Source organism: Rhipicephalus microplus, chromosome 8 (genome assembly GCF_043290135.1).
Source record: "Rhipicephalus microplus isolate Deutch F79 chromosome 8, USDA_Rmic, whole genome shotgun sequence".
Classification (NCBI taxonomy): domain Eukaryota; kingdom Metazoa; phylum Arthropoda; class Arachnida; order Ixodida; family Ixodidae; genus Rhipicephalus; species Rhipicephalus microplus.
In genome coordinates, this window is record NC_134707.1 from 90,440,319 (window position 1) to 90,467,832 (window position 27,514).

Genomic DNA, 27,514 nt, shown 5'->3' on the forward strand with positions numbered 1-27,514 from the left:
GACGAACGGGTGCCGCTATAAGTAGCTTCGCCCCTAAAACGTGACCTTCTGCGATCGTGGAGGTACTTGACGGAGCACGTCTCAACCACTCACTTCTTAGTACGATGCCTCTGAGATGCAATACAGCAGCACGCAAAACACTATGTTGACAAGAGAAATATACCTGCAAGTCCCACTACGACGCAACTACACCCAGACCTATAGTCGCTTTCAATTTTGTTGTTTGTCAGTTGTGGTGCATTAAGATGATATGAATGACTGCAGAAGGCACTTACCACTTCTTGTCCAGTCTTATTTCAGCCGTCTTCTTGTACCAGTCTTTGTCCAGCTGTACACGGTGGGCGCAAAAAAAGGAGACAAGCGGCGGAGGAGTAGGCGAGTACTTCCCGTGACGTCACAATGCCTCGACCACAGCGACGCCAGTGCACATTCTAGAGGCTAATAGTTTCTGGTTGAGCGTGTTCTCAAGAAAGACGATTACCGAGCAACAACGTTTTCTGAGCATGCTCAAAATGTGGTGCAGGGACCCTCTTATAGTACAATGAAAAAGAAATGCTTACCAACTACGCTGACGCTTAGTCAGACGCCAACCTCTTGACTTATCATGGTCGTCACGCTGACGCACATGAAGCATATTAATAATAAAGTGTCAGACTTAGGTTATAAGACACTTGATACGCAGAGAGACACGTGTTCACTCACTGATGCATCAGGTGATTGTTAGACTATGTTTATTAATTATGTTTTATCATTTGTAGCATTGGAGCCGGAAATACAACCTTTCCAAGTATCTCCAAGTCTTACAAAATCTCGCAAACTCTCTCGACTCATGAGACATAAAAAGTTTTTACCTTAACCTCAACAAGTGGCTATACGGTTACAAGTATTTTGTACTGCGTACGAGACTAAATGGGCACAGTCTTTGTTGATCGAGGTGTAGTTCTTGAAGAGCTCTACCATGCGCTTGTGGAGAATATCAGTAGCATTGTTGCCGTAGATGAAGTCGAGATGACCAAATTTGGGATCCGGCACGGTTTCGTTAACCACGAGAATGCATCGTAGACGTTCGGCAAGGTCATGCACGTCTTGCGGATTAGCGAAGGTATCACTTTCTCCCCGATATATTGCGAAGGGAACAGAAATGTTCTCCACAGGATATGGTGGTGGATCTTTCTGCGAAAACGAGAAGTGGTGCAGTTTTTAAATTAGGATTGAAGACTGACCAGAACAAGACACTGAAAGCTCGCTAGAAAAAGTGCTTAGACGATATCGTGGAATTAAATAGAGCGCCAAATAGAATCACACAATCAAACATTCGTCTCATTATTTCAATTAAGTCGTCTTCTTTATACCGAGTTTGAAAATAACAAAAAACCGGTGCACCACGCCACCGGGAGTATGCAAGCCTTCGTACAGAGCTAATGAGTCGATCAAATTTCCGTGTTATTCTCACTGAGGGACACCAAAATTCGCTTTTAACAATACAGTTCGTGTATTATTAGGCGTCTCCGCTTTAGTCTATGAGCATTATATCAAACAAGGGGCTGATTCTTACAAGGTAGAGCTGCTGCGTACGCAAAAACTGGAGGGTAACAGGCCATCCGTGTCAAGCACGACCTCTTCTATAAACTTACGACCAGCTCCTGCCACCACTACCCGTGTCGCCATACTTGCTTTAGCTTGTTAATTTTTTAGTTCTCGAACGTGCCACAGCACGTCATGGAGAGAGCCATGGCGCCACATCTTGCCGCTATCGCTGCCGCCATGAAACTGATTTTCTGCAGGTGCGTGCGAGCGTTCGCAAGATTTTTTTTTTACTTTTGAAGGTTAGCGCGTGTATCCAAAAGTGGAAACCCCGAAACCAGCCACTATGGTGTTTCTGACATCTAGAATGTTGCTTCGAGACGCTTAATCTGCGAATTGCTCGATGCGCGCGTTAGAAACTGGGAAAACAATGAAAGGGACTCGCATGCACGAGTGCACCACGACGTTCGTGCGTCGTCTCCTACGAGGATAAATTGTGGTGGCACCTGGCGGCATCCCTGGTCCCTACGCGCTAATTTTTGGTCCATACGCCTCCATAGAGATGGAGCAGGCCGATGAGCAGGTCGTAAGTTCATAGAGGAGGTCGTGGTGTCAAGCCACGGCTCATAATGCAGCTTCGTAATCAGCACGGATTGTAAAGCTCGGCTGCCTAATAATACGAATGTAATTTTAAAAGTATTCTAACTCAATAGTACTGATCCCAAGATATTCAGTTTGTTTTTCACGTGAAGCAAAAAGTGATGCGCTCCACAGCCTACGCTTGAGCTTCGCCCCCAAAAGCAAATTATGACATCGTAAGCGGGCCTTGTGCGCATTACCTTCTCCATGCAAGGCTGCTTCGGTTCTCGGTGCGTCCCTCAACCGTGTCGTAAGAAAACAAAGGACGAGCATATCGCCACATTAAAGTATCATTGAACGTCTGCTGCAGAAAGTGTTAATAGGTGCTCACTGCACCATAATTATTTCTGTGATATTCAGCGAATGACCCACTGGGCGTCCAATGGGTAAAATGCGAACCTACAGAGCGGAACACTTCGTCGTTGGCCCTGTTGCGGATTATGAATAAATATGTATGAACGTGTTAAAATGAACGGGCTTTCAAAGCACCCACTAGTTTCAGTTCATATGTTTTGATTTGATTGATTTTTGGAGTTGAACGTCCCAAAACCACCACATAATTATGAGAGATGCTTTAGTGAAGGGCTCCGGAAATTTTGACCACCTGGGGTTCCTTAACGTGCGCCCAAGCTGAGCTCACGGGCCTAGAGCAAATCCTCCTCCATAAAAAATGCAGCCGCCGCAGCCGGGATTCGATCCCGTGACCTGCGGGTCAACAGCCGAGCACCTTAGCCACTAGATCACCGCGGCGGGGCAGTTCAGATGTTTTGGTGACTCACAACCAACGACGCAAGCGCCGACGCTGACGCCGAAATTTCTGGGAAACAAGCTCTTCGACGCTGTAGCTTAAAGCTGTAGTGCTACGCTTGAATAAACCCCGAAAGAAATATTTACAGCGTGTTTTTAACAGTTAGTTTCGATTGCCATTCCACTAAGGCCACACAAACATGGTATGAGCATCTCCTCACATGCACGCGCAAAGCATCGTGACGTTTCCACGACCGCACCACACCGTGGCTCTCTCGGTAAGAGGACGTACAAGCGGCCATTATAAAAGTTTTGACACCTGACCGTCACAGCTAGGCAGACTGCGGCGCGATCTCACCAGAATGAGGGCCTTAGACCAACGTTCAGATAGTGTCGATGTCAGTAAGGGCGTAGCGGCGAAATTGAGTTGAGAAACAATGAAATTTCTTATCAGAGTTCGCCGAGTCTAATACTTCCCTAGAGTCATTTCGCTACACAGGATGTGTGTATGGCAAATTGTGGTACGCGTAAATAACAGCAAAGTGCGCATAGAAACCTGCAATAATTGAATGAATTAAGGCGCCTTTTTTGCCTGGGCTTGAACGTTGCAGTTTCTAGCCACGATTTTGTTTTTGTTCATACCAAACGAACTTTCAAACGCACTAAAAGAAATGAAATCCCACTCAAATGACAAAAATGATGGCCGATTATACAGCTATAACTTAGCCTTTCCGCTTCCGCCCTGCTGAATCTTGTGAACCGTTCTCACCGGTCATAATTTCGTATACAAGATGTGCTGTCACGGGGATCATCATTAGTTATTTATTCTGTAATATTGCAGGGAAAACTCAGCTTGGCTCAGCTTTATTTTCATTACTATTTGATAAGAACAAAATTATGCCTACTCCAATAATTTATTGGTGAACCCAGACAAGAGTTTATTTATTTTTAATAAAGTTGTCCTCTCTCTTTCCCACTGAACTTTAGCGATTGTAGGTGAGACAGCCCCTGACACACCAAGGACACAGTGGTGTTGATGCTATGTGGATCCGTCAAAACATTGCACGCACACTGGAAGGCGCGCTGCACGGTGCTGATTGCGTATACCTATACACCAGTATGAGACTCGTCACATGGGTTAGTGCCGAGATTTTTCACCTGCTAGAGCACCACCATGTTTCACCGCCATGGCATCCACGAAGCTCAGCGATGACTGGATGCGCACGATAGTAGGAGATGGTTCTATAAACACAAGGCGCAAGCGCCGAGCCAGGAGTTGCTACAAATGGGTGTCTCTGATACCATATAGTTTCCTAAAGTTAACTAGAGTGAACTCTGGCACTACGATCGCTCAGCGACCATAGAATTTAAGGGTATGACATGGATTTGCCTATAGTCATCGTGCTTATGGGTGGCAAATCGCACTTGTGGCTTCGTTTATTGCTGTGTTTTGGCTTTTTTTTTTTTCGAATGAAAGAACAAACCGTTTTGAGCTTCATGAGTTGATTTGAAAGGGTCATCCTAAAAGATGAAGGTGGGGGAGCATATCTGCCAAACATTTGTCGATTGTTTGAAGTCATGCGAAGCACGAAGACTAGGCAAACCCATTTACTACCCACAATTCTTATGCTAGCTGAAACACCATGATTGCAGCTACCATAGACGATAGCGCCAGGGTTCCCTCTACTGTACATTTAAGAAACTTTAAGACTGATACCACCGTGAAGCCATGTGGCTAATCTTTCGGCTCGTGCTCCCGTGTTGTCGCTAGGCATGAGTACGACGGTAAGAATAGCTCCAGTTTGAGTGTAAGAGGATGAGGAGAAGGAGAGGTTGAGGAAAACGAACGAAGCCAAATATGCAGCCCTATTGGCGAGTATACTTGCTTTTGTGTCACTTCTATGGTAATTTGTGGCGTTAAATGCTCGCGCCTCATCATCGGCCGTGGTGGTTATGTTACAATACACTTGACTGCCAAGGACCGACTTATTAAGATTAGCCGAGAAATAAAAACTTCAATAAAGACAAAGCCCAAGTTTGCGAGGAACAGTTGAACGTATGTGAGGACTGCGATGATGGACGGCTATGTATGAAAAATTGTGTTCATTGAGGTAAGAAGCGTACCTGTCCATATATCGCTGTGTTGTTATTCCCGTAATCAAATCGAACAAAATTCTTCTTCGTATACATCTGTAACAAAACCAAATAAAAACAAACTCATTTCTGCTCTCTCCACGCACAGAAACAAGGCAGGAAGGGTAAAGAAGAGCTGCCATGCATTTTTCCCTTCCTGTCTGTCAGCTGCCCGTTTAAAGGATAAGTAAATGAAGCGCTAAATTAGACCATTCTGATAATTCAATCAGAATAGTGTTCTGGTCAGCTTCTCAAGCACTGACCTCTACAAGAAAAAAGCACGGCACATCCACGAAGTAAATGTTGATGAGTGGGCGAAGCAGTGCGATCGATCACTGTTACCGTAAATTTCCGGTGGCATTGTCCACGCACACATGAATATGAGTGAAAAAGTGTTACAGTTATATACAGGGTTTCTTGATCATAAATGGTAAGTTGGGTTGAGTAGTGAATTTTTCTTTGCCTTCATTATTATTGCTTTGTGGTATCGCATCTTGCCCGAAGTTGGTAAAAACGAATTCCATGCACGTTCCCCTCGTGTTCGTTGGTTGTCTGAATTCATACAATTGTATCGTAGACCATATAGCGACATCATATACTGCACAAGCTATTCATTGTCCATGATTGTCATTGTCATGATCGTCATGAGCGTAATCCTCACCAAGGCTACGGCGCACGCCAACGAACAAGGCTCAACGTTGAGGAGCTTCACCCCATAAAAGTGAGCTCTAAAGTCTCCTAAAAATCCTACATTAATGTCTAGCTTGCTTAGGGGACAATTTCATCCACTTTTCTATACAAATATTTACGTAAGGTACCGCAGCACCGTCATAAGCGATGACCCCACTACGTGTTGGTTCCGCAAACCACAGAACACCATCTTTCCGTGTAGTTTTTTTTTTTGCGTTCTGTCGTCTTTGAGGGTTCTCCTTCAGACAAAAGCATTGGTTCTGGTGTTGTGACGACGTAATTTAATAAAAGGAGAGGAATCGTTTTCCCCTCGCCAAATATACGATTACCACCGGGTAGTGTGTTTTACTGTGAATGAGTGGAGGCAGTCGACTTACCTGGCTATAATGAAGCACGTTCTTGCTGGATGAGCCCACAGGTAAGTTGGTCACGTAGACAGGCACCCTCGTCTGCGTGCGTCAGTGCATAAGTTTAATAATACGTGGGTTTTTCCATCCCAAAATCACGATACGACTATGAGAGACGCTGTAGGGGGAGACTCCGGAAATTACGGTCATATGATGTTCCTTAAGATGCATTGAAATCACGCAGTACACAAGACTCTATCACTTCTGCTCTATCGACATGCGACTTTCGCGGCCGGGACCATACCGGCAACCTTCGCGTCAGCCGTGAAGCACCCTGGCCAAATCCATTGAGGCGTACAGCACATGAGTTTCTACAAGCGCCTTACTAGAACTCTGAGAGTGATTAATCCGGAGCTCTGAGAGCTTTTAAGGTGTCTGTGTGGATGCACTGTCAGATTTTTAGTGCCCCATAAGGGGAAACATTAGCGCATCCAAGGCGGGACAAAGCGAAACACACGTGACGCACAGGTCGCTAAGTAGTGGTATGTATATGGGTTATGTGTATTTCGCTCTGTCCTGTCTTGCTGGCTTCGGTCTGCACGGAGTCTCAACACAGCATATTGAAAAGAATTCTTGGTTTCTAGGCGCCAGTACCACGTGATGATTATATGGGATGGTGCTGCAGGAGGGAGAGATAAATTTCAATCCCATCGGCTTATCTAGCATGCACATAATGTATTAATACGTGCGTGAATGTGAGGTGTGTGTGTTTGCGTGTGGTTGCTAATGTTTGCGTGTTTTGAACCTACTTTTCATAAAAATTTGAAATACACGAAATGATAGGAACAAACCTGACGAATATAAGTCTTCTGAGGGCCTGTATGTTGCAAATGTGTTTTTAAAGATAACTTGACACTTCAAAGTTTTCTGTAAAAACGTTATTTTGGAATTCAGCGCACCATGGCTCAAACTATGCTTGTCTTACTCCTCACTTGATCTAGATGTCGTTAGGCTTCCTTCACTTCTCGTAAAGAGGCACGGACATATTGTGATGATAATTATATTATTAATAACATTGTTTGGGCTTAATAAGCAGAGGGAGGTGAAAGGAGTGACACGTAGGGCAAAAAAGTTCTTTCTCTTTTATCTGATTGAGTAAATGTATACCGTAAGCTACATCTCACGAAGAAGTCAGAAAAAATAGAGCAACTGCAAGCACTTTGCGATATCTCACCAGTCTTCTCACATTTACCGCTTGCTTATCGAAAGCAATCGTGTAGTGGGCCCACTCTCTCTCTTATCGGAGAAACCTACGCACGCCATGCCACACACATACTCGACCACCACCTTTTCGCTACTATATATGCACGGTAATGTCAAACTCTCTCTTACGCTGTTGTATTGTTTCTCATTCTTTCCATACAAGAAGGCCAGTGGCTTGTAGCAGAGGTTGCGGAGGAAACGGTGATCGCACATCTTGGCAACTTTTTCTTGTCGCTTTTTATTCGAGACCAAGAACCCACCGTGAGTGAAGAAGTCGTTCACCGCCTGCAAGGAGTATTCGAAGAGCAACCCATTCTATGAAAACAGAGCGAAGGTGTAGAAATTGAATGGACGTATAACATTTGAAAGCACAGACAAGCAAATGCACCACTGAATGTGCAGCTGCACTTCTCAATGACACCGAATTGAGGACAACTCGTCGATATAGGAGTTATCTCATGACAGATTTCGCTGTAATGTACATGTCTCCCGGCAACCTGGCTTATCGAGTTTTCGTCCATCATGTACGCCGATTCACAGAATTTCATTCAATCTTCGAATAACCTCACACGCTAGCATTTCTGCGAATGCAATAATCGATATTTGGTTCGACAAGCCAGTTCAACAAGATTGTTCATTGCTGAAGTAATGGTAGCTCTTGTGACAGAGCCAAAGTGAGTCTGATTGACGGTGCAAGTGCTACATGATGCTTTAGCTAGCTTGGGCCAAGTACAGTTTTACATTTCACGCACTTAAAAAAGCTGAAAAAGCATGAGACCGGGCAGCCATCTTAAAATCGATGAAATAAGCTGCAGTTGCTGCACAAACGTTAGAACTTTTCTATTGAACTTTTTCTTTGAGTTATTGTATTTCAAATGTAGTTAGGCAGTCTTTATTATATACCCAGCTTATAAAATTGGCAGCTATGTCAGCGAGGATGAAGTATTTTGACGTTCCGAAACAAGAGTTACAAGTTTTGCATTGAATATTCTTCGCTAGAGATATTGACTAAAAATTTAATTTTTCAATAATTCTTAAATGGCTGCCTTGGTGAATCAGAAAGAGTATCATGACGCACTGCTAACGGTAGATAAGACTACTGAGCCAGCTTTGAATATGCACATGCGTTTGTTTTTGTAATACTTACCGCATTTTATGTGAAACACCTTGTAGAAGGGAGTTGGAGGAACAGCATTGTATGAAAAGTCTGCCTAGTTTGTGGTACGAGGCGGATTATAAGGGGAGCAAACCTGGACGGATATAATAAAACATGACTGCATAGTTAACGTTGCGTCATTGCCTAAAATTTACGTTATACGCCAAGTAGGTAATGATTCGCTGAATGCTTTTTGGTTGACGCCTTTCGGGTGAAATGGCGCTACCGATTAAGTCGTTCACGTACATACAGTGTACCGGTATTTGTCAAGGAGACGATGCATTTGATGGAGGCACCATTCGTGAAGTGGTCGCAAATGACGCTGTTACAGTTATATGTTATACGCATAGAGGGAACGCTGGCCAGGTTGAGGGTTCGTACCTTGACTAGCTTTGAGAATGGAATCAGCAACCTCATCGGAGAGGTGAAGTGCGTGACGTTCGCCACAGGAGCGTAGCCCACGAGAATGTTCACCTGAAAAACAAAAGTAGTTCCTATTCAGGTATTGTTTCCTGGCTTCTAGAACTATGACATGTTATCTTTACCAAAATGAAACGCCGACTGAGAAAAACAAGAACAAGAGGGGGCTGTCACCCTCGCATTGTTGTAAGAGATATCTAAAGAACCCTATGAGTTTTTACCCTCATTATACAAGCATTGACGGTAGGCTGGTGATTGTTAGCATATGTTGGCTGCAGCTAGCTAGCTGATATGACTATTGGCTATAATTTGGCTAATAAAAGGCTATCTGCTTTTACAAAGTGAACAGCGTCATAATGTGGTCTCATGCCTGGTGTTGAGTTGTATACATTCTTTTTTTTTTACAGCGAAAGTTGTATATGGCAAGGATAAAAAAAAACCGTTCGCGACGAGTAACGCTTAACGTCTCTATTGGATGCTCCATCAGTTACGTCGTTCTCCACGTCACACCGAAGCAAGCGAGCCTGTCAGCAACGTCGTTCATCCCTCCGCAGCGGTGCCAAGAAGCGCGTGCGTAGGAGTTTCAACGCGAGTGACTTCGAAAGAAAGAAAAATAAAAAAATAAGCGCGGCACCGTCCTCAGTGGTGGTCTCCTCGACAGCGCTGCACAGAGATGTAGAAGGATAAAGGAAAGTATGTCAGATAGATGAGATAATGTAAAGGGAAAACGGTAAGTCGGCCCCACCCTGTCCGCACTTGCGTCTTCTCTCTTTTAAGGAAAGCCGTCAAGCAGAGCGATAGGTGAAGGAAAGATGCAGTCCAGGCTCGACAGTAGGGCCGGGTGGCCAAGCGTAAGCAGTGACTGCGTACCGAGGGAAGGGCAGCCTTTCAAGCTGCGCTAAATTTATTTGATTGATTTCATGTTTTAGACAATACAATTGCATTGCCCGCGGTCAGAAGAAAAAGAGGTGGTTTGCCTTCTGAACAGGTCCCGCTCGTCAGGAAGCAAACAGGAGGCAAAAAAAAAAAAAAACAGAGAAGGGGAACGCAAGCGCCAATGGCGGGTGGATGCGGCTAATTACGACGCCTTGCTAAATTGAGGTATTGAGTGCATGTGACAACAGCGAGCTGAGGAGATGGCATTGGGATTATAGCAGCGCGAACGAGCAATGACAGAAACGTCTTTGCCGGGGCGGACAACCTTTTTCAGCGGGACTTTTCGAGTGGCTTCGACTACGACGTCTGCGACCACCTGCGGCCTCAAGTTTTAAACTTCGCTCGTACAACATCAGTAAGGAGTGCTTATAGGCAGCAATGGTTTCATTCTGAGCTTGAACTTGCCTTTGGAACTACATCTCAGACTGCAATTGAGAGTCTTTGATGCCTAATCAAACTAATCAACGGAAGCTGGTGAATCAGCATGTTAAGTGTAACACTATGGTATTGTATCGTATTGCCTTTGCTTTTGTTACTTTACCTTCTTGTTGTATTCTGCAAGCATAGACAGAAGCACCAGTGACGCTGTTGTCCCTTGCGATGTTGTCAGCAGGCCCACCTTCGTGAAATTTGTCACGTTCAGAATGTGATCGATGACGGCTGGAAGGTCCTTCGTGCCAATCTCCTCGAAGCTGAATTCACGTTTCAACATAAAAAATAAGCCAGTTGAATGTGCAATGTAAGAGGGAAACCATTATCACTGAATGACGCTGCGCAGACGGGTATACGTGCTTCCCAAGCACCGTTCTGTTCGTGCAACAGCATAATATCATATATAAGATCATATTATATAAAAATATTACAATATTATATATATATATATATATATATATATATATATATATATATATATATATATATATATATATATATATATATATATATATAATGAGATATAACAGACAGTAATGCCAAGGAATGTACAGGGGAAGTTATTAGAACCAATAGAATGTAAATAAGGAAAAGTGGATGAAAACATAACCCGCCTTGAGCAGGAATCCAACCTACGACCTTGGAATAACGCGTTCGATGCTCTAACCGCTGAGCTACCACAGCAGCCTTCCCTTCATCCACTTTTTTGGGTTTATATGTGAATTTAGAAGTAGGAGGGACAGTCAGCGCCATCTATAAGCCAAACAACGAGTGTGAAAACACTCTTATGCGCATGTTTGGCGTCACTTAGCACGTGAACTTATTATGAGCGGGCAGCTGATTAATTCTCCCTCTTTATACAACCTCGAACGCATTATTCGAAGGTCGTATGTTCGATTCCTGCTCACGGCTGGTTATTTTTTCATCCACTTTTCTTTCTTCTTATTTACATTCCATTGGTTCTAATAACTTTCCCAGTACATTCCTTGGCATTACTGTCTGTTATATCTCATTAATATTGTGTTAAAACACGGAAAAACGAGCCCTTAGGTATACACTTCTTTCCCTTATTTCATTGAACGAGGGTCTCGTACTGGCAGATTTGGTGTGTTTAGGTTGTATAAAGAGGGACAATTAATCAACTGCCCGCTCATAATAAGTTCACGTGCTACGTGACGCCAAACATTCGCATAAGAGTGTTTTCACACTCGTTGTTTGGCTTATAGATGGCGCTGACTGTCACTCCTACTTCTAAATTCACATATAAACCCCAAAAAGTGGACGGAGGGAAGGCCGCTGTGGCAGCTTAGTGGTTAGAGCATCGAACGCGTTATTTGAAGGTCGTAGGTTCGATTCCTGCTCACGGCTGGTTATTTTTTCATCCAATTTTCTTTCTTCTTATTTACATTCCATTGGTTCTAATAACCTCCCCTGTACATTCCTTGGCATTACTGTCTTATATCTCATTAATATTGTGTTAAAACACGGAAAAACGAGCCCTTAGGTATACACTTCTTTCTCCTATATATATATATATATATATATATATATATATATACATATATATATGTATATATATATATATATATATATATATATATATATATGTATATATATATATATATATATATATATATATATATATATATATATATATATATATATATATATATTATCATATAATAGTGATGATTTGCTAATTTTTATTTAGGCAATGTAGTGACCAAGATCAAGCGGCATCATATTGAACTATGTCCTTGCCAATTGTTCAAGATAGGTTGTGTAATGGAAGAGATTCACCAGATAGTGTGCGCCTGCTGAAGGCGATGACAAAAAATGAAAACAAAATGAGGCTGTGATTTCACGTGACCCTGTGCTGTTCTTGCGGATCTGACACTGCTTTACAGGGTAGTGACGTCGTTAGGATTCCCTCATATAAATAAAGCCGATTGACAAACCTAACTCAAACTGCAATAGGAGCAAGTTGGTTCATGATTAAGAACATTTGGTGGAGGTGGGGCGTACAGCGAACTGACCTGGATCTCAGATCTCTCAAGTTGTCAGCGTGACAGTAGTAATTCCTTCTTAGAACAATGTTATTGTATAATTATTCATACACTATTTGGCAAGCGAACACTGTACTGCACATCCAGACCAAAAATTTGTATGCATGACGAACCGCAAGCATCAATAAATGTAAAAAATTATTTAAACGTGGGGTTTAGCGTCCCAAAACTACCATATGATTGTGAGGGATGCCGTTGTGCAGGGCTCTGAAAATTTCGACCACCTGGGGTTCTTTACCGTGCAAAAAAATCTGAATACGTGGACCTATAGCATGCGTCTCCATCGAAAATGCGGCCGCCGCAGCCGGGATTCGATCCAGCGAACGTCGGGTCAGTAGCCGAATACTTTAGCCACTGGACCACCGCGGCAGCGCAACAAGATTGTAAAAGCATCAAAACACCTAAAATAACTGACTTGCCTCCAGTTCCAGAACTGTCTGTCATTCATGGAAAGATTTACATGGCGATTGGACTGCGGGACACCTCTGGTGTTTACGAGCCACACATCAAATCCAGCATCTGCCAAGAGGAATCCTGCAATAGTATAAAAACCGCTATAGGCTAGTTTTCCTTAATGTGCAACCTCCATTGAAGGCTCTTCATTTGAAGGTTTGAAGAACCTATATATCTCAAAAGTTTCAGAATGTAACATGCTAAGGACAGTTACGCCGCTTTACATTCTTTTGAAGAAATATTGCTATGCTCAACATAAACCCATATGAGTAGTACCATAGTATTTCCGTAGTTGTACCTATCGAATCTTTGCCACTTCTTACTTGCAAGAAGGCGATTCTATCGGCGCCCAAGAGAGATACATTAACGTACGGACGAACGAATGGACCCTTCGCCCGACTTATCATCAATCACTTTGTAGGTATTATGTCAATTTAGTAGTATAACAGCACCATCTATATGCTCTTCAATCGTCCAATATGTGAAAACCACTAACGCTAACTTGTGATAATATTTCCCACAAAATATACACACAACATCATCTTGTAAGCAATTCCTCAACTGGAAGTGGCTACATACATACTTTATACAGAAGGAGGAAGGAACAACCTACACGAAGAAGCTTCACCCCTAAAATTTTGAAGCATGCGTGTCAAATAAAAGCAGGCTGCAGGTTTCTGTGTGGAGTCAGAGTCTTCTGTCTCATATTGCTCATTAGCGGGGATTGGTACTTCGTGCTTTCAGCTTCCTCGGGTTTCTAGCCTGCGCATCACTACGATGAGCTCTAGCGTCAACGCTGCCGCCCGTGGAAGCATCAGCACTTGCTACTTCCCATCTACAAATGGTTCCGTTTAGCGGGAAATTGTGTATTTTCTTGTCACTCTCGTCTTTTTTGTTCGAGAATGTTGCGTGGAGTTATTTGGGGGTTCCTCTGGAGTTGCGACTGGCGCTCGGATGCTTATTTCGCGAGAAAGCTGGTCGGCCTTTTTGTTGTCCTGAAGTTCCGCATGCGTGGGGAATTTTGTAGTTGCTGCCCTGAATTCTAATAGCTGCCCTTAGAATTGCTCCAGCCTGAAACATACAGCAACTTGATTGAAAGTCGGTTCTCAGAAAAGTCGAGTTTTCTTCTTGTTCTACGCGTCTGGTTACCGAAGCAACCACCGCCGTTTCGGCCATGCTGACTAAGGGGATTCGTATCGAAGCTGCTACGGTTGTAGTTTCTCTGTTGGCAACAATGGTGTCGAAAATGATTTGCAGTCTTCTGGCGTCTATGTTGGGTTAGGGTTGTACCGTAATGTTTTTGTAGCGCTCATGCTCGGGCCTACCGCCGGTATAGGTGATACACAGCACTCAGATTTTTGTGGATGGGGATGCCATAATTTGGGCCCTAATGAGGTGAGGTAGTATGTATCCTCTCCAGCATGTTGGGGTCTTGAAGGGTACCCAACCCTGTAGGGCATTGGGGTGTATTTGGGGACCCCACAATTTTAGAATCTTTGTCTTTTAAGATGAATAATTGATTTTTGTCGTGCGCTTAGTATGCATGCAATAATGCTAAATCCTTCGATATTGTCGATAACTTTTTGAAGGATATCTAGCTTGTCGCTAGTGGAGCCTTTGGAAATTCGTAACGTTATCTCACCGACGTATATTTCTTTACCTAGCTCGGGTTGCTTCTCTAGCCATAGCACAAGCTTGCGCACGCCAACATTAAAAATAGAGCAAGAAATTAAGCGCTGATGGGTTCGGCGGTTTGGTAATGAAGTTAACGCTGACTGGGTTGAACTGGAGCCAAGTATAGCTGTACAATTTGTCAAAAAAGAGTTCATGTAGTTTTAGGCTTGTTTTTCACGTTCAATGTTGCGTAGTCCTTAAGTATTGTTTCGTAAGATGTGGAGTGAAAAACCTTTTTGATGTCAAAGGCTATGTGAACGCAGAAGTGCTCCCGTTAGGGAGATGTAAGGCTTCTTTTATGTCCTGTGCTGCTACCTCTGGTCTAAACCAAACATTATATTGGGAAAGAGTTGTCGCATCGCAATGTAAGAACATAATCGTGCCTGAATGGCATTTTTTCATAATTTGCCTGTGCAAGATGTCTGATAGATGGGCCTAAGCTTTGGAGACTCTTGGGCTGTCGAGGTGATGGAATAATACCATTTCCGCTTCTTTCCATGTGCGTGGCACCTCTCCCTTGGCTCATACTTTTTCTTTTATGGAGTGGGTAAGATTGCATAGAGTTTCAATGCACAGGTTGTGAAGCAGTGCATTCGTGATTCTATCTCTACCAGGGGCTGTGTTCTTTTTAAATGTTGGCGCAGCTGCCTGCACTTGTGCTACCCTTATGGGGTAGTCCAGTTCTCGGTTGACTTGGCCGTCGTACTGGAGGTATGCCTTGCTTTTTACAGGGTTCTCTATGCAGCTTAGACAGATTTTTTTTAGCCGAGTGAATAAATCTTCATCAGTTACCTCAAATTCATTTTCTATTTATCGGAAAATTTTGTTCGTGGCTGTCACTGCATTAGTTAGATCTAACATGCTACGTAATATGTCCCACGTTTCTTTGTCTGCAAAGTATCCTAAACGGACGCACAGGACTGAAACCAGGTATTGTTATCTAGAGTTCGAGCATATGTGTTGGCTTTCTGGCTAAGCTTTGGGATTCATATTGTTGCGAATGTATTTACTACTTTAGAGTAGAAAAGTACTCCAGCAGTCAAGATGGCAGCCGTTGTGTATTTTCGAACAGCCCAAAAACGTCGTCGTCTTCTTCTTCGCACCGCCCGCATAGCTGCATAGCCGCGAACCCGCAACATCGACCTCCGGCGGCGAAAAGCGCCGACCCGGCGCTTGTTAGCAGGTGTTGGACGGCTATGCAGCTATGCGGGCGGTGCGAAGAAGAAGACGACGACGTTTTTGGGCTGTTCGAAAATACACAACGGCTGCCATCTTGACTGCTGGAGTACTTTTCTACTCTAAAGTAGTAAATACATTCGCAACATTTTGGTGGAGGTGCTGGGTATTACGAGTAGTAGTTCGTTTCCTACATGGTGCATGTTGCGGCGGTATAAAATGCCGTCTATGACAACGAACATGCGAAGCGAACTGTCTGTACAGCCTGTGTTCAGGCGGTCGATTAGCTCGCGTAGGGACGCGTCACGCCGTTGCTCACATCCCATGTTGCCGAAAGCAGAGAGCGAGGAAATACAGATGGACGCGTCGTCGGTTACTAGATCTGGAGCGTCAACGGGGTACCGAGAGAGGCAGTCGGCGTCTTGGTGTAAACGGCCAGACTTGTAAACCACTGTGTATGTGAATTCCTGGAGGCGCAGAGCCCAACGAGCAAGGCGCCCCGTTGGATCTTTGAGGGCTGAAAGCCAGCATAGAGCGTGATGGTCAGTGGTAACTGTGAAAGGCCGGCCATATAAATAGGGGCGGAATTTACCAACTGCCCATACAAGCGCCAGGCACTCGCGTTCCGTAATAGAGTAATTGCGTTCGGCAGGAGAAAGGAGCCGGCTGGCATACGCAAGAACTCGATCGTGACCGGATTGACGCTGGGCTAAAACCGCGCCAATACCGTAGCCACTAGCATCAGTGCGGACCTCGGTTGGAGCAGACGGGTCGAAGTGGGCGAGAATCGGTGGCGTGGTCAGAAGTGTTATGAGCTGGGAAAAGGCCGTGCCTTGATCAGGACCCCACTCAAATGGTACATCTTTCTTCAAAAGATCAGTGAGGGGGCGTGCGACCTCTGCGAAGTTTCTGACAAATCGTCGGAAATATGAGCATAGGCCCACAAAACTTCGAACGTCCTTGACACAAGTCGGTACAGGAAAATCCAGGACAGCTCGGACTTTGTCGGGATCGGGGCGGATGCCGGAGGAGTCAACGAGATGCCCTAGAATAGTAACTTGGCGATGCCCAAAATGGCATTTCGAAGAATTAAGTTGGAGCCCAGCCTCTCGAAATACTGAAAGAATTGAGGAAAGGCGCTCGAGGTGAGACTTAAAGGTTGGGGCAAACACAATCACGTCGTCCAGATAACACAGGCAGATAGACCATTTAAAGCTGCGCAAAAGCGTGTCCATCATCCGCTCGAACGTTGCCGGCGCATTGCACAAGCCAAACGGCATTACCTTGAATTGGTAGAGACCGTCAGGCGTTACAAAGGCGGTCTTCTCCCGGTCGAGGTCGTCCACGGCGATCTGCCAGTAACCGGAGCGTAAGTCTATCGAAGAAAAATAGGTTGCGCCATGAAGGCAGTCCAGGGCATCATCAATACGAGGAAGCGGGTAGACATCCCTTTTGGTGACCTTGTTTAAATGCCGATAGTCCACGCAGAAACGCCAGGTATTGTCCTTCTTTTTAACTAGGACTACAGGGGACGCCCACGGACTCGATGAGGGCTCTATGATGCCTTTTGTGAGCATCTTATTCACCTCCTGTTGGATAACTTGGCGCTCTGATGGTGACACTCGATAGGGACGCCTGTGAATTGGAGCTGCATCACCGGTATTAATGCGATGTTTGACTTGCGATGTTTGACCTATGGGCCTACCGTCAAAGTCAAATATGTCCGAATAGCTCGTGAGAAGATCAGTGAGGTCTTTGACCTGAGACGGCAACAGGTCTGAGGCAATCATCTTAGTTACATTGTTGAGCCGTGTAGAGTTGGCTACATCGGTGCTATGCGGGTTCGGCGAGGCGACTGTGGCCAGTTCACGTGACACTGATGAGATCTGGCACTCGTGTGACGGTGAAAGAGTGGCGAGAACAATGCCTTGTGGTAGGATTTGAGGGCTGAGTCCGAAGTTCAGAAGAGGAAGGCACGTCTTGTTCGCTGTGACAGTTAATATGGTGTACGGGGAGGAAACGTTGCGGGCCAGTAAAACACCGGGAGAGGGAAAGACCACGTAATCCCCATCCGGAACACTGGGATATGGTTCAACTGTGACACAAGTTAGGGCTTGGGGTGGGAGGCGAACAAACTCAGCGCACGAAAGCTTGTTCTGTACCATCTTCGACTCTTCGGTGGCCGCAGGCAAGTCAAGTTGCACGACGCCGGCTGAGCAGTCAATTACAGCGGAGTGGTCGGACAAAAAATCGAGTCCAAGGATGACGTCATGTGGACAGTGAGCGAGAACATGGAATAGAACGGACGTCTGGCGGTCGGCGAATCTCACACGCGCGGTGCACATTCCGAGCACAGCCGGGGTCGCTCCACTAGCGACACGTACAAATAGGGACTCTGGCGGCGTAAGGACCTTGTTTAATCGTGCACGGAGGTCAGAGCTCAGAATTGAAATATGTGCGCCGGTGTCAATAAGGGCAGTAACAGGAAGGCCATCCACTTCTACATCAAGCAGGTTTTTGTCCGTAGTCAAGGTCAGCAGAGGGTTTTCAGGTCGGGAGTCCAATGCAGCGTCACCTCCGGGAGCTGCATTGCTCAGTTTTCCGAAGAAGGGCGTCCACTAGGGTGGGGCGACGAATAGCGGCGGTGCTGAGGTGACCTGGAGCGACGGTCATGCGGGGACGGCGAACGGCTGGACCGGCGGACTGGTGTCGCAGGAGTGCCATTGTACGGTCCATCGTCACGAGCGCTGTACTGCAGGGGCCGGTGGTTGTCGTCACGTCGATAGCCAGGAAACGACCGAGGTGGATACGTGCGGAAACGACAGTAGCGGGAGATGTGTCCTACACCATGACAATGAAAACATATAGGCTTGTCGTCCTGTGTCCTCCACTGAGCAGGATCACGATAGCGGCGGAATCTTTCTGGTGCAGGAGAAGGCGCTATGGTACTGACCCGAGGTTCCGTCAACGAACATACAGGCTGCAGCCCAACGTTTGCCAGCTCCTCTCTCACGACCTGTTGGATCAACGAGATCGTTGGTCGATCATCAGATGGGCGGGTCAGAAAAGACGGAGACGCGGCCTCGATTTCTCTACGAACGATGCGAACCACACTCTCGTTGTTATGTGGTTGACTGCATGGCGGCTGAAGGTCCTCGCAAGATGACGTAGCGGCCGTGTTCGGAAGACGCAAGAAATTCTTGGCGACCCGGCGACTCTTCAGCTCTTCGAATCGGCGGCACTCTTTGATGATGTCATCAATGGTGGAACAGTCTTTGGAAACCAGTATGTTAAAAGCATCATCTGCAATGCCTTTAAGTAAATGGCTTACTTTGTCTTCCTCGGACATGTTGGGGTCGGCACGATGGCAAAGGGCGAGAACGTCAAGGATGTAGGTGACATATGATTCGGTCGTAGTTTGTGCCCGACCAGAGAGTTCTTTAGAAGCGGCCCGCTGGCGTCCGACGGCCTTACCAAACAGGTCACGAAGCTTCTGTTTGCAAGTATCCCAGCTGGTTATGTCCGCTTCATGAGCCTCGAACCACGCGCCAGCTGTTCCGCAGAGATAGAAGCCAACGTTGGCGAGCATCATCGTAGGGTCCCACCGGTACACTGCTGCAAACCGCTCGAACTTCGGAATCCAGTCGTCAACGTCAACATGGTCGGTGCCGCAGAAGTTGCCAGGGTCGCGCGGTTGCGTCAATACGACCGGCTGTACAGGCTGCGCCGGAGTCGCGGCTGAAACAGGAGCGGCAGAATTGGTTTCTGTTGCCATGGTCGGGCAGTCGAGAACACGTCCGCTTCGAAGTTCCGTCTTGCGTCGTACCCAGCGCCACCACCAAAATGTTGCGAATGTATTTACTACTTTAGAGTAGAAAAGTACTCCAGCAGTCAAGATGGCAGCCGTTGTGTATTTTCGAACAGCCCAAAAACGTCGTCGTCTTCTTCTTCGCACCGCCCGCATAGCTGCATAGCCGCGAACCCGCAACAATATCTTTAGCTGCCTTTTATGTCGCTGCTTCTTCTACCGCATAGCTAAAGTGCGTTTAGTATCCCACAACCCTCGCTAGTGAGGATTGATGGGGGGTGCATTTATTGTCCTTGTTATTTTTGGCCAGTCTAGGCATGAATGTTTTGAATAAAACTTGTGCAATCAGCTGCGTTTGTTATGCCTTCTGGGTTTCTTCGTTTCTCCTCAAAAGCTGTTCAATCTGTCATACTTGCCATTGCAAGTGATTGTTTTACTTCAGGTTAATCTAGAGACAAGCCAATTATGTTGTCTTCAATCAAAGACAAGCTTTGTTCAAAGTTGGTCCATGTCATCTGTTGGATAGTAACTTTACGTTGTATGTTGCAGTTAGGCATGCTTGTGAGACAGTGCGACATTCTTCCGAACCAAGGTTGTAATTTTGCGTTAATAAGGATGAGTGCGGAGTTTGTAACGTGTCATATTCCTATTACCATAAGACAGAGTACATCAGGTTGGATTGACGTCGATTGGAAGTATTGGGATAAGACTGACATTTTGTTGTGTAGCGTACGAACGTTTTACTAATAAACTTTTAAGGTTTCTCTACACTGCGTAAAACGGTTAGCCATGATTGTTGCTTTCGCTATCAGACGTCTCAAATATTTAAGACGCTGGTTTGGGGCTGCCGGGCTGTTGCTAACTTGTTTTCGAAATGTTTTTTTGAAAGAATTAGTTCAATAGTCAAGGAAACTTTAAAACTTGTGTATTTCGGCGAACAACTGCTGCAGCTGTTGTGGTAGGGAAGATAAATAGATTTCCATGCTGCCGCTTTTACCTACCGCTTCTTGCTGTGCGACCAGCTTATCTTGAAACGAGTGTTGCTCGACATGTTTGTAGGATTGCTTTATAGCAGCGAGCGCTTGTGTTATTTCTGCAAAGCTGGCCTGTTAATAGTTTGTTTTCCTCGGTGATTTTTTATTGTGTGTCTTGAGTTACTCGTGAGCTATTGGAAAAAATGGCATGTGCCCAGCTTACCGGTAAATCAGCGTGCCGCTGGCACGGATTTGCTCTAGACATTGAATGGGTTTGGTGAGAGGTCTTGGGGGCTGGTGGTGGCTTAGAATACTTGCCTCTGTTGGTTGGTCGGAGGCCTGATCTGGATTTTGTTCTGGACCGAGATCTCGGCATAGATTTTGAGCCTGACATATGGGCTCGCCATTGCAGTCCAGAGAATTCGTGATCGCTGAATTGTACCTTTTGCTTTTCGAATTCAAACCTGTGTGGTGGGTGGATCCTATGAGTATCACGAGTTTCTTGTAATGCCTGTTGCATCTTGGGCAATTTCTTCGTCTTCTGTCATTTGGGGTGATGTCGAGCTGGTTTCAGGCACTTTCTATAGCTGTAGTTTACGGTAAAGTGCTCTTCTCCACACGTCGCACAACATATGGCGCTCCCATGTTCATTCTTTGGCTCTAAAGTTTCACATATTTTACAAACGCAAAATTTGGTCTGCGTGCCGACGTCCATTCTGTGGTCCAGTGGCTGACAGATTTCGCAGGCCTGTACTATGTTCTTATACGGATAGCAGGCCAGTCGACCTCCTTGATGATATACGCATATGACTAAAGCGTCACATCGACCTAAATGTCTATTGTATACTTAAGGGCAATTTACTGACGTTCTCTATGAAGTAGTAGTCAGCGCTACCGTCCTAGCGAGCCCAAGAGCAAGATACCAGCTTCCCGCTTTTGGTATTGGTGATACCTAGTGTTGCTGTTCGAATTGCTACGCAACTGTAAACAACTGGTTACTGAGAACATATGCCACTCTTCAACATACGTCTGTGCGTAGAAAATTCGTACATATCTTTAGATAAATTTTATAACGTTTCTCTCACTCAAAAAATTACGCCACAGTCACCTTTGCTCCACATGCTTCGCATAATATCGATCACCATGATATGTGCTATCTGCCAAGTTTTCCTGCCCTGGAATGCAAGCTTGGATTTCGGCGGCAGGCTCTGTAGTAGCATCAGTTCATCTCTTTGTATAATTACCGGCCTAATAATTCTTTCACCACGATAGAAAACACAATATTGTTTAGGAAGCTCTGTAGGCGGGGTGACATTGATCTCGTTTAGTACTTTACGAGATGCGATACCTGGACTTTGGGAGGGCAGGTTTGCTGTCCAGGTGGCGGCGTTTGTGAGTAGTCCGTGAACAAGCAGCAGCGGTGCCCGGGATGTAGTGGCGTTAACCGTGGAGTTGGAATGCATCCTGTCCACTTCTAAGATGTAGCCGTCAGCCGTGGTAACATTGTGAACTTCGACATTGTAGCCAAAGTATCGCATAAGCTCCGCCTGTCGAAAAATTAATGCCGTGTATAATATTAGTCAGCGTTGTTCATACTCTCACGGGCAGAGCCAAATAGTCAGCAAGGAGTTGGTTGGTTGGTTGGTTGTTTCTTAAAGTCCTGGTGAAACCCACCACGGCGGATTGGCCATGAAACGAATTTTACAGTCAGCCAAATTTTCAGCTATTTTGGAATCAAGTACAATCACGGAAAAGTGAACGCCCGTAAAGCACATGTCTTCGAAGTCAACTTTCCGTAACTTCATTTCATAATGTGGTGCCAAGAGACAGAAAAGTCGCCGCCTCACACACTTAAGTTCACAGGAAAGAATTTTGCAAATAATAAAAAAAGACACCACAAAGAAGGAACACCTAAACAGCTTGCGCTCAACCTGTTTAGGTGTTCCTTTTTTGTAGTATCTTTTCTTTATTAGCACAATTCTTTCCTGTGAAGTAATGAACCAACAAGCCCCTCAAGACGTCCTGGTCAAGAATAGGTTTAGATGAAGATGGTTCAAAAGTGAACACATTGAGAAAACATAGAATAAAGTAGAATAAATAAAGGAAAGGAAAAACAGCTATATAGGAGTTGACGCCTGCCTTATAAGAGCAACAAAATGTTTTTTTTCATTTTCGCACAGAAAATGTGTGTGTGCCTCAGCGAATTTTGAATAAAAGATGGATGTGTAATGAAGAAGTAGTGGGTCATGCATAGCTCTGCGAACACATCGTCAGTTCTAAATAAATAAATGGTGTCCCACGCGTAATTTGGGGATGTCTCATAATCATATGGTGGTTTTAAGACGTTAAACTCCACATATCAATCAACGCGTGAATTGAAAGTCTCTATAACAAAATTACGTTGCCGTTTTTTACCCTTTTAATTTCTACTTAAACAGGTCTAGTCTGGTGCCATCCCCTCTGTGCTCAAGCTGTAATGAACCTGAACATATCGACCATTTTCTTCTCACACGTCACTGTATCAAAAATCACGGAAAAAATTGCTTGGAAATTTTATTAAAGAGCTAGGATTATCACTTACTACTAATGTTTTGCCTTTTGGGGCTGCTTAAATTAGGACACAGTTTCAGGAACATTTGCGGGGCTCTCTGTGAATTCTAATGAAACACTAGAAGATTACCTTGCTGAGCCATTGATCAGCTCTCGATTTTTCCTAGCCAGTCTAACATTTATTATTTAACTATAACAATGTATCAACTTAACCTTCAGAAGAATTTCATATAACGATTACAACTCAGGTATTCAACAAATTCTATCATTTGTCTTCCCCCCTTTTTTTACATTGTGCCAAATTGACTTCACTGTGAAAACTAATCCTATTCCCCTAGCCTGGATAACCTAAAGGTATTGATTTGCATTACCACTGGCTTCTTGGCCAATCCCACTTAGTGGGTGAGAGCCACAAAAGAAACGATCAAGCAAGCAAGCAAGCACGATACGAGCGGCCCGGACGTTGTCGCTGCTTTCGCTGGCTAGGCATACGCTCTTCCTCATCATCATCATCAGCCTGACTACGTCCACTGCAGGACAAAGGCCTCTCCCATTATCCGCCAGTTAACTCAGTCCTGCCTCCTACCTGGTCTCAAATAACAGTTCTGACTGTCTCAGTTCTTTATATATTTGGTTGAGTTTGCTGAATCTCCTCGCAATCCTTTAATTGCAAAGCCGGTCTAGACCTGCCGCTATGACCCCTGCATCTGCCACAAGCCCTCCGCCTATGGATCCCTAGGCTATCGTGTGCTCCGGTGCGGTCCGTCAGCGGGACCATCCCATATCCAGCGGCACTAACGATCATGACGTCGATGACTGGCTGGCTACCTACGAACTCGTGTCTTGAACCAATGATACGAAGCCTTGAGACTGGCCACCGTCGGCATTTACCTGTCTTGTGGCTTAGGAACCATGAAGCCGACGTTTCAACCTGGACAGCATTCAAGACAAAGTTCAGCGAAGTCTTCGATCATCCTGCTCTCCGCAAACTTCGTGTGGAGCAGCGCCTTCAGTCAAGATCTCAACTGCCTGGTGAAAGGTTTACCAGTTACATAGAAGACGTCATTGACTTGTGCAAACTCGTCGATGCGAACATGACAGAGGTAAACCGCATCAAGCATATTTTTAAGGGTATCGGTAAGGACGCATTCTAGATGCTCATTTAAGAAAGCCCAGCTACTGCCACTCAAGTTACCGAGCTCTGCCAAAACTATTATGAGCTCCGCCGGCAACGTCTCGTCACCCACCGTTCTGTCCCACATCAGGAATCGATGTGCGGATTAACTCCCTCGCAAGATCCCGTCCTCCTCTCACAGATAAAAGATTTTGTGCGCGAAGAAGTTGCCCACCAACTGTAGCTCATCTCCGGCCTACCGAGTGCAGTGCGCCGCTTAGCTCTACAATACGGACTATTATACAAGACCAAGTGTCTGAGATCCTTCCTCCGCAGCTGGTGCCACCAGTCAATGCACCATTGACGTACGCCAAAGCAGCAGAACGACCATCACCACAGACGTTCCGAGTGCTGCCTCCACTGCCTCCTCTTGTTTATGCCGCCCAGCCGCCACGACCTCCACTCCACCGAGTCTCTAGTCCATGGCGCACTGCCAACAACCTACCGATCATCTTTTCGTGTGGTCTACCTGGACACGTCGCACGTCTGTGCTGCCGGCGCCCGCTCAATTCACAGGAAAACCCACGTTCATATGAGTATAACCAAACGTTTCTCTACACCCTAGACCCCGAATTTCACTTTCCTCGACCAAGCCACCGACAACCTTCTGATCGCTGATCTCCTTCTCCATTTTGTCACTCGACTCCGCGATGCGCCGACGCCACCCTACAATCGACGCGGAAAACTAAATAACTCAGTTCCCGAGGCAAGAACTGCGTCCTCGTCACAAAGCACAAGCCCTCTTCGTTCGCCGCCGAATGTAATTAATGCCGTTCTTGAAGGCGTACCTGTACTTGCCCTAATTGACACTGGTGCCGTCAGTTCTGTAATTGCCGAAAAAAATTTGCCGTGCAATTTGAAAAGTGACAATGCCTTACTTGTATTTATTTCTTCGAACTGCCACTGCACTGTCTGTGCAGCCTGTGGCGGCGTGTACCGCCAGACTTGTAATTCAAGGAGCGCCCAACACAGTGCAGCTCGTAGTACTGCCGCACTTTTCTCACGACATGATTTTAGGCTGCGATTTTCTCTCCCCACCAAGCCGTCATTTATTGCGCCCGTGCCGAAATCGTGTTTTGTCCTGTTGGTGATGCGCTACCTGCTGACGATCGCCCTTCCCACGCGAAGTTGGTCATTAGTGACGACACTCAAATCCCTCCGCGCGCTACTTTCTTCGCACCTGTGTCGTGTGCCACCATCGTCGACGCCACTGCATTCTCCACGCCTTCCGCTGCTTTTGTTCATCGCCACCTATCACCACTCCCAACCACAGTCGTTACTCTTCAAAGTGGTGCGACCGACGTGCCTGTGGGGAATGCGTTCCCATTCACAATTACGCTGCTTCGGGGCGAACGTATCGAATCAATCGAGTCATTTGAAACCATCGCTACACTTGACGTTCTTGATAGATCGTCAGAAGTCAGCGCCCTCTCCTGTAGTTCCGTGAATGACCCTTCCACTACCAACATTTTCAACCGTGTCATCAACGAAGGCGTAAACCTACAACAGAGGTGTGAGCTTTTGAGCATCCTTGACAAGTTTCGGCCAGCTTTTGACAGCCACAGCGCTACCTTAGGTCGAACATCTACTGTATGTCACCAGATCGACACAGGTAATCATCCAACACTACGGCAGCGACTATACCGTGTTTCTCCGGTTGTACGCCGGGTCATCGATGAACAAGTAGGTGACATGCTAAAGCGCGGCGTCGTTCAACTATCAAACAGTCCTTGGGTGTCGCCGGTTTTATTAGTTAAAAAAATGGGTGGCACGATACGCTTTTACGTAGATTATCGTTGTCTAAACAAAATAACAGAAAAGAATGTTTATCGTTTGCCTTGGATCGGTGACGCCCTCGACTCTTTACAAGGCACACAGTTATTTTCCTCCCTTGATCTACGCTCTGGGTATTGGCACGTGCCCATGAATCCGGATGATAGGCCAAAAAAACTGCTTTTGTTAGACCAGACGGCTTATACGAATTTTACGTGACACCATTCAGCCTATGCAATGGGCCGGCAACATTTGAGCGCATGATGAACACTATCCTACGAGGCGTCAAATGGAACACGTGTTTGTGCTACTTAGATGATGTGGTGGTATTCTCGCACGAGTTTCCCACGCACCTTCGTTGCTTGGAACAGGTTCTACGCTGCCTTTCTGCAGCAGGCCTCCAAATAAACTTAAAGTGTCACTTTGGAGCATGCAAGCTGACCGTTCTTGGACACGTCGTTTCGAATGATGGCGTTCTCCCTGACCCCACTGAGCTACGTGCTGTTAGCGAGTTCCCGAGGCCCGCGTGTGTCAAGGAGCTGCGTAGTTTCATTTGGCTTTGCTGATACTTATGCCTCTTTATCCGGGATTTCGCCTCGATCATGGCACTTCTGACAGACCTACTTCAGGGAGACCGCGACCTATCTGCCTGCGACAGTGCCTTTGCAAAGCTCTACGAAATGCTTACAACACCACCCATACTGCGTCATCTCGATTCAAGTGCTCCCACAGAAATCCACACGGATGCTGGCGGTGTCGGTCTTGGCGCTGTGCTCGCCTAACGAAAGCCTGGTTACCAAGAATATGTTGCTGTGTATGCGAGCCTCACTCTTACAGGAACAGAAGCAAATTATTGGGTAACTGAGAAAGAATGTATAGTGATCATCTTGGCCATTACAAAATTTCGGCCTTATCTGTTCGACCGCCCTTTCGATATTGTAACCGATCACCACGCTTTGTGTTAGTTATACTCGCTCAAGGAACCCTCCGGACGCTTGGCACGATGGGCTTTACGGCTCCAACAGTACGACTTCCGTGTCATTTATCGCTCAGGCCAAAAGCATGCTGATGCCGATGCTCTTCCGCGTTTGCCTGTTTCTAGTGATATTGTGAGTGTCTCCATCCTAGACAACTTACTTTCACTATCAGGACCCATCGACATGGCTGCGGAGCAGCGCAAAGATTCGTGATTTGCGTCTCTGATAGATTATCTGTCTGAAACACTCGCTCACCCGCCATCTCGTGCGTTACACTGCCAAGCCTCCCACTTCGCCACCCGTGATGGAATACTTTATCGCCGCAGCTACCACCCTGACGGCCACAAATGGCTACTCGTCATACCCAGGCTTCTCCGCGCCAGCATATGTGCTGCTTTCCATGCCGATCCGCAGTGTGCGCACGCCGGTTCGTTTAAAACCTACGCCAGGCTACGTTTTCGGTTTTATTGGCGCGGCATGTACACATTCGTTCAAAAGTACATTCGATCTTGCACAGAGTGCCATTGCCGCAAGCACAATCCTAGCCGTCCTACTGCACCAATACAGCCGTTACCTGCCCAGTGCTACCATTCGATCGGGTT

The 27,514-nt window shown here is 45.8% G+C and overlaps 1 protein-coding gene across 1 annotated transcript in view; it reads right to left on the minus strand.

Moving 5' to 3' along the window:
* Positions 1 to 714: 714 nt before the first annotated feature.
* LOC142768657 (lysosomal acid lipase/cholesteryl ester hydrolase-like) overlaps positions 715 to 27,514 on the minus strand; it is a 41,092-nt gene continuing 14,292 nt past the window's right edge. The window contains exons 2-9 of the mRNA XM_075870676.1: positions 21,787 to 21,985; positions 12,773 to 12,887; positions 10,397 to 10,547; positions 8,881 to 8,973; positions 7,473 to 7,628; positions 6,111 to 6,182; positions 5,035 to 5,100; positions 715 to 1,173 (exon numbers count right to left, since the gene is read on the minus strand). Coding sequence (XP_075726791.1) covers positions 859 to 1,173; positions 5,035 to 5,100; positions 6,111 to 6,182; positions 7,473 to 7,628; positions 8,881 to 8,973; positions 10,397 to 10,547; positions 12,773 to 12,887; positions 21,787 to 21,985 — 1,167 coding nt within the window. The 3' untranslated portion in view covers positions 715 to 858. The remainder of the gene's footprint in view (positions 1,174 to 5,034; positions 5,101 to 6,110; positions 6,183 to 7,472; positions 7,629 to 8,880; positions 8,974 to 10,396; positions 10,548 to 12,772; positions 12,888 to 21,786; positions 21,986 to 27,514) is intronic.